The sequence below is a fragment of the Quercus lobata genome, chromosome 12 (genome assembly GCF_001633185.2).
Source record: "Quercus lobata isolate SW786 chromosome 12, ValleyOak3.0 Primary Assembly, whole genome shotgun sequence".
NCBI classification, from domain to species: Eukaryota; Viridiplantae; Streptophyta; class Magnoliopsida; order Fagales; family Fagaceae; genus Quercus; species Quercus lobata.
In genome coordinates, this window is record NC_044915.1 from 30,217,771 (window position 1) to 30,225,732 (window position 7,962).

Below are 7,962 nucleotides of genomic sequence, written 5' to 3' on the forward strand. Positions count from 1 at the left end.
TCCCATTTTGAAGTGAACTTATTGCCTGTACGATGAGTTGTGATGATAGGTCTTCGAACGGCGAGGACTAAGTCACCAACTTGGAATGATCGTGGCTTGACTCTTTTATTGAATGCACTTGAAAGACGAGCTTGGTAGCATTCAAGGCGTTGTTGGGCCTCGAGCCTTTTTTCATCAAGCGCCTCTAATTCTTGCAACCTGAGCTTGGCATTTTCTTCTCCAGTCAATCCTTCTTGAATGGCAATCCGTAATGATGGGATTTGGCGTTCTAACGGAAGGACGGCTTCAACTCCGTAGACAAGAGAATAGGGCGTTGCTTGAGTAGGCGTTCGAAATGTTGTTCGGTATGCCCATAATGCTTCTCCGATTCTTTCATGCCAGTCTCGCTTTGTCTTGGATACCACTTTTTTCAACAAACTGCCCAGTGTTTTGTTAAACGCTTCAGCTAGTCCATTTGCCGGGGCATTGTACATGGAGGAGTTGTATTGTTTAAATTCAAACTTCTCGCATAGCTCTGTCATCAGCCTATTGTAGAATGGTTTGCCATTATCAGTTATGATATACCGAGGGACACCATACCGATAGATCAAATGAGTTCGAATGAAATTGACCACCGTTTCTTTCTTCACTTCCCTAAGGGGTACAGCCTCCGCCCATTTTGAGAAGTAGTCAGTTGCGGCCAAGATGTACAAGTGGCCACCGGATGACTTTGGTAATGGCCCTATTGCATCAAGACCCCATGCATCAAAAGGCCAAGAAGCTACAGTTGGGTGTAGAGGTTCTAGCGGCTGATGGATGAAGTTCGCGTGATATTGACAAGCTTCGCACTTCTTAGCGCACTCCATAGAATCTTGTACCATCGTAGGCCAATAGTAACCCATTCGTTTGATCCTATAGTGTAACTTAGGACCTGACTGATGTGCGCCGCATATGCCAGAATGAGCCTCCTCTAAGGCTTGTTTAGCCTCCTCCTCTCCTAAGCAACGGAGAAACAATCCATCAAATGAACGGCGGAAGAGAGTGTCTTTATAGTAAATGAATCGAGCAGCCCTCCGCCGAATTTCAGTCCTGTGGCGTTTATCATCCGGGAGTCTTCCATGTTGAAGGTATTCAATGATCACTTGTCGCCAATCTTCTTTTTCGACAAGGCATACAGAAATGATGTTGGCTTGCTCTTCCTCTTCTTCTTCAACTACGAGAGGTACCACCCACCTTTGGGAAATAGCAACTTTGGTTGTCTCTTCTTGGGATAATGCTAAGGCAGTAGCCAAATTAGCTAAAGCATCGGCCTGTCTATTCTCCTTCCTTGGTATATGCTCCAATGTGGTGGCCTCAAAATTTGCTAGCAATTTCTTCGCATATTTGCAAAAGGGGATGAGGTCTTCTTTCTTAACGTCATATTGCTCCAAGATTTGGTTGATAATTAATTTGGAATCCCCAAAGATCTCAAGCTGCGCTATGCCCATCTCAATGGCCATTTGTAGACCAATAATCAATGCTTGATATTCAGCTACATTGTTAGAGCAAAGTTCGCTTAATGAGAACGAGTACAGAAGTATTTGCCTTTGTGGAGAAACAAACACAACACCTGCCCCCGCTCCTTCTCGACGTGCAGCCCCATCGAAAAACATAATCCATGGTGGCATTTCTTCAATGTAAAACACATCTTCATCCGGGAAATCATCAGAGAACTCCCAATCAGATGGAACTGGGTGATCAGCTAAGAAATCTGCCAATGCTTGTCCTTTGACAGCTTTTTGTGGAATGTATGCAAGGTCATATTGTTGTAGCAAGACTGCCCATCGAGCTATACGACCCGAAACCACTGGCCTGGAGAGGACATATTTGATCGGATCCGCCTTTGCTATCAAACAGACTGTATATGCTTGCATGTAGTGCTCCAGTTTGTCTATGGCAAAGAAAAGAGCGAGGCACATCTTTTCGATAGGAGAGTAATTTAATTCAGCCCCATTGAGAGTTCGACTTAGATAATAAAGGGCTCTTTCTTTCCCCTCTTTATTTTCCTGCGCCATAAGAGCACCTAGAGACCTTTCTTGGGCCGCAATATACAGCACCAAAGGCTTTCCTGGGATAGGAGCACCTAAAACTGGAGGATTAAGCAAGTACCTTTTGATGAGCGCAAAAGCATTGCTACAAGCCTCATCCCATTCAAAGTGCACATCCTTTTTCATCAATCTATTGAAAGGTTGACATCTACCGGCCAAATTCGAGATAAATCGTCGTATGTAGGCCAGTTTTCCCTGCAAGCCTCTAAGTTCTCGTAGATTCTTGGGCTCTGGCATTTTCTGGATAGCTTCAATTTTGGACTGGTCAATTTCAATACCGCGGTGCCTCACAATGAAACCAAGAAATTTTCCAGATGTTACGCCAAAAGCGCATTTGCGGGGGTTCATTTTAAGCTGATACTTTCTCAGTCGGGTGAACACGGATCGTAGATCTGCCAGATGGTCTTCCCTCCTTTTTGTTTTAACCACCAAATCATCGACATAACACTCCACGTATTTATGAAGTACATTATCAAAGATCTTCTGCATGGCCCGTTGATAAGTAGCACCAGCATTCTTTAGCCCAAAGGGCATCACTTTGTAACAGTAAATTCCTTTAGGGGTACGGAAAGCTGTAAGCTGCTCATCCTTAGGATTCATTCGAATTTGGTTGTAACCCAAAGATCCATCCATGAAAGATAAAGCTTCATGACCAGTAGTGGCATCAACCATGACCTCAGTGATGGGTAATGGAAAATCATCCTTGGGACATGCATTGTTTAAATCTCGAAAGTCAACGCACACTCGGATTTGTCCATTCTTCTTTTTGACAGGGACGATGTTAGCGATCCATTCCGGGTACTGTACTTCACGAATGAAGCCTGCTTCAATGAGCTTATTGACCTCGGTTTCTATTTGAGGGATAAGCTCTGGCCGAAAGCGTCTTTGAGCTTGTTTGACTGGGCGCACGCCCTTCTTTACTGCCAAATGGTGTAGAGCAATACTCAGATTGAGCCCAGGCATTTCCTTGTAAGTCCAAGCGAACACATCTTTGTACTCTACTAGGAGCTTGAGGTATCCTTCCTCTTCTTCAGGGGTAAGAAGCGCACTGATGAAAGTTGGCCGGGGTTCTTCAACAGTTCCTAAATTGATCTCTTTAAGTTCATCAACTGTAGCTTGTCCTCCATCTTCCAAGGCTGGAGGAGCTTCATCGACCTCTTCATTGGTTGCTTCAGCATCTGACAGTGTACTCTCTTCTATTGTAATATGAAACGAGGATGACACCTCTTCAATTTCCTCATCATGGACGGGTGACTGACTTGTATGTACAATCGTTCGTCTTTTGACTTTGAGCGATCCTTAAGTGTTGATCTCCAAGGTAAAGTTACGTTTCATGCGTGAAGGAATGCTACTGCGAATCTCATCATTGGCTTTCTTCTCCCCTTGAACGTCAAAGTTTATTGAACTTTGAGAATGACTATCAATAGGCCTTTTCGTTGCCCCCAGTCGATCAAAGACTGATTTACAAGCAAGGGTGTCTCGATTTGGTGTTAAACAAGTTGTATTTAACCTATCGAACACTGTGATTCGTGATGACGAGGCCTCGATGCGATCAAACACTGAAACATGGGGTGAAGAATGGTCTTTTCTTTGATTTGAACTTTCGCCGACCTCCACCGTTATGTATTGGGAACTTGAAGGTTCGCTTCTTTTCTTGATCCATATCTGAGCTGGTTGTTCGGGAGTATAACCTAATCCGGTCTTTGGGATATGAATTTCATGCCCTTCAAGCCGCATTTTCCTTTGTGTTTTGCTAAGGCCATGCATCTTTTCTCCGGTGGCTTCTGGAATTAGCTTCCCTAAGTCTTCTCGTTTTGAGAAATCGTAGCCTGTTTTGGCTAACAGCCTATATGCCTTTGGGTCGAACCATTCTTTTGTCCGCCCACTTGGTAGAATACCATGCTCTATCGGAGTTTGCAAAGACCTCACGAATCCATTTAACGGCTTCGAGGGCAAAGGATTTGTGGATGAAGTTAAAGGCATGACATGATCTTCTTTCAATATGGCTACATCCTCCATCGTGAGCTTTGCAGGTCTTCCCATGTCTTTTGTAGGTTGAAGGCATTCCGCGAATGGTGATTGTCCATTCTTGCGGTGTGATAATGGTATATACCGGAGGAAGGGTTCTGGGCCTTTCTTTGGGGAAGAAATGTCCTTTTTGGCGATGAATTTAACATGCTCTTTTTCATCCTGTTTACTTTTCATAGACAGGATCTCAACTGGAAGAACCTCGCTAGAAATGTCTTCTTTTGCATAAAATTTTGCATCAGCAAAATGAGCTTCGGTTTCTGCAAAAGGCTTTAAATCGGCATCGACCTTTTTTATTCCATTTTGAAAGAAGTTGAAGCATTGATGCAAGGTTGATGGCACTATTCCATTTTCATGGATCCAAGGACGTCCTAACAACATGTTGTAGGTCGTTTTAGCGTCAATGACGTGGAACAAGACGTTGCTTTTCAATTCTCCAATGGATAATTCTAGGTGGATCAGGCCGATTGCACGTTGTCCTCCTTGATTAAAACCTTGGATGACCAAACGACTGTGTGATAATTCTTCCATAGTAAAACCTAGTCGTTTCATGGTCATTTTTGGAAGTATGTTAACGGCTGAACCTCCATCAACAAGGATACGCTCGATCCTTTGTTCACGAGCATAACCAGAGACATAGAGTGGGCGATTGTGGGGCTTAGAGCCTAACAATAGATCCTCATCAGTGAAAGTCAAGTCTGGAGAGCATGCGTAACATCCCTGTGTTTGTTGAAGCGTATTGGTATGAGGGGCGTATATCTCTGGCTCCTCAAGAGCTCGGGTGAGCACTTCTTTTGGTGATGTGGGGGATTGCAAGGGTTCAACTTCATCGACCTGAGATTGGAATTTCTCCAAAGATGACAAGGTCTCTTTTGGATCATCATGGTCAACGTCCTCCTTTTCGTCCTGGATTTCGCAACGAGAAATTGTGTGGACGGCCTCGGCTGAGTCATTTTGAAAGAATTTCCTAGGGAAGAATTCTTCCAATGTGATGAGCTTTCGAGATTTTTGGATTTGTGCTGAATCTTCATACACTTTTGTTCCTAGTCTCCCTTGCCTCTTATCACTCATTCTTTTTGACCAAGGCTGAATCTGGTTTTGTGCTCTTCTGGACTCTCGGGTGATCAAATGAAGAGGGAATGCTCATTTCTTCTTCCATCTCTTGCGAGTAACTATCGTCCAGCCTTCTTCCTCATCCATCGTTGACCTTTTATCATCATCTGAATTATAATCAGGTGCTTTTTGTGAGAGCTGAATTTGAACCGGTTCTAGAGAACCAAAATGGATGAGCGTGGTATTTGCCCCTTGCTTAGTATTTGGAGACAGGGAACTAGGTAACCCACAAGAAAATGTGACCGGGTTTGACTGAGCGACATCATTAAAATCCAAGTCGATTTTCCTTTCCTTGGCTAGCTTCATGATGAGTTCTTTAAGAACAAAGCATTTTTGGATTGGATGACTTATGATGCGATGATACTTACAATAGTTCGGGTCATCAACTTTTCTCATCTCTTCCGGTCGTTTGCATTCTGGCAATTCAATTAATTTCAACTTGAGCAGTTGTTCTAGCATTTCAGGCATATCGGCGTCTAGGAAAGGATAGACCTTTTGTTCCCATTCCTTAAGTGATGAGCGACGCGTTTCACGCTGTTGACCTCCTTCGGGCCTCTTTTCATTGGCCTTCACATTTTTTGTTGAAATTTTGACTGGGGCAGGATTGACATTCATTGAATCTTTGATATTACTTTTCACATTCCTGTCATTTTTCCTTATTTCCCGTCTTTCTTTCCTTTCCTCAGGTACGGGAGGTTTCGTATTTCCATGGCTGGAAATACTTAATTCCATGTCGTGTGCCCGAGTTGCCAACTCTTCAAATGTTCGGGGCTTTACTCCTTGAAGGATGTAAAGAAGTCCCCAATGCATGCCTTGGATGCACATCTCTATGGCAGATATTTCAGTAAGTCTATCCTTGCAGTCTAGCTCAAAGAACGCCACCGATTGATATAATCAACGACGGGTTCATCCTTCCACTGTTTAGTATTGGTAAGCTCCATCATGCTTACCGTGCGTCGTGTGCTGTAGAATCGGTTGAGAAACTCCCTTTCAAGTTGTTCCCAGCTATCGATTGACTCGGGCTCTAAGTCTGTATACCAATCAAAGGCATTCCCCTTTAGGGAACGGACAAACTGCTTTACAAAGAGGCCTCCTTGAGTCCCTGCGTTCTCGCAAGTTTCTACAAAGTGAGCAATGTGTTGCTTAGGGTTTCCTTTGCCATCAAATTGCAAGAACTTGGGAGGTTGATACCCATTTGGCATTCTCATGTTATCAATGCGCTTTGTATAGGGTTTGGAATATATGAGAGAACTTGTGGAAGAACCTCCATATTGTGCTCGAATGGTGTTTTTAATCATATCCTGCAGTTGTTGGACAGATATTGAGGCCATTGAGGTGGAATGTCCGTGTTGAGAAGTGCCTTCTCCTTTTCCTTTATCACCCTTGACGTTTTCTCCTTTGAAGGTAAAGCCAGGTGGCTGCTCAGGGCCAAGGCTTGATTCACCCGAATCTTGTACCTCCAGCTTGTTCATTAGGGTTGCAATTTTGACGTCCTTTTCTTCAAGTGCCTTTGTGAGAAGGATGACTCTTTGTTCCATTTCAGCCATCTTTTCTTCCATGGTAGAGGTGTTAGTCATTATTACTGGCATGACCTCTATAGATGATGGAGAAAATGATGAAACAGGATGAGTTAGTGGTACTTCACTCCTTAAGTTTCTCATCACGGGCGAAGAGTTGATAGAAAAGGTCTTTGTTGGGGACGATTCATTACTGATTTCCAAATCTTCCGAGGTAGATGAATCTTTGGTGGTAGCTTTCCTATTTGCAAGAAAGTCCAGAGAAATGTCAGCAGGAGATTGATTTTCTTGGGTTGGTTAAGGTTGGAGTCGATCAAGAGCTTTAGATCGACTGCGAGTGATTGGGCCGACATACTCATCAGCATTGGAATCATCAACCACTGATTTTCGGACATTCTTGCTAGAGGCCATTGAAGTAGGTAGCAAGATGGTGATGTTGATTTCTTTCTTTGAAGGAGAATGAGATGAGAGGCAGAGATGTCCCACTGGGCGTGCCAGAATTTGTAAGCGACTAAATTTCTAGTTTGAAATAAATCAAACAAGTAAAATAGTTTCACAAATGCGAATTTGTATTTATGATTGTGTGGTACAATTCTCTGAAATTATAAAAGAGTGATCCTCTGATTCGATCTCCTCGCAAAACTTATTGATTAGATTTATGATAATGTGGATTTGACTTAAACACAAAATATCCTTCAATTTGGTTGATGGATGGATCGAAGATTACTGAAACGGAATTACAATGAATCTCTGGCTATGAGCTTGTTTAGAAATCCTTTGTTCTTCGCGTTCTTCGTGTTCTTCTTGCGTTCTTCGTCTTCGAAGGTTTGTGGTGGAAGTTCTTCGGAGCTTTAGAGGCTTGAATCCGTTGAGCTTCAATGATTTGTGAGTTGTTGATGTTTTTGGACACTTTTGGCTTGATTCCCGTGAACTTTAGGATCTAGGCAGATGATCTGGACGATTCTGCTTCGAATGTTCTTCGATTTTGGGGTTGAAGTTCTTGAAGTTCTTGAAGGCTTTGAGGCTTGATCTTCACAGAGCTTTTTCACTTCTGAATTCTGGTCCTCTAAATGTCTCAGGAAGGCTTCTATTTATAGGAGTTTTGGGGTGGGTGAGCGACACGTGGCGGAGCTTGATTGGTGACACATGTCACAGCTTGATTGGTCCGCTTAAGTCATCGCTTACACGTGCGAGGTTGCTTGAGTCATCGCTTACACGTGCGAGGCTGCTTGAGTCAT

General features: G+C 43.4%; 1 protein-coding gene across 1 annotated transcript in view; it reads right to left on the bottom strand.

Moving 5' to 3' along the window:
- The window catches only part of LOC115970528, a 13,080-nt gene extending 7,915 nt beyond the window's left edge, over nt 1–5,165 (bottom strand). Inside the window, exons 1-2 of the mRNA XM_031090151.1 lie at nt 3,395–5,165; nt 19–3,262 (exon numbers count right to left, since the gene is read on the bottom strand). Of these exons, the coding sequence (XP_030946011.1) occupies nt 19–3,262; nt 3,395–5,165 (5,015 nt within the window). The remainder of the gene's footprint in view (nt 1–18; nt 3,263–3,394) is intronic.
- Nucleotides 5,166–7,962: the final 2,797 nt, after the last annotated feature.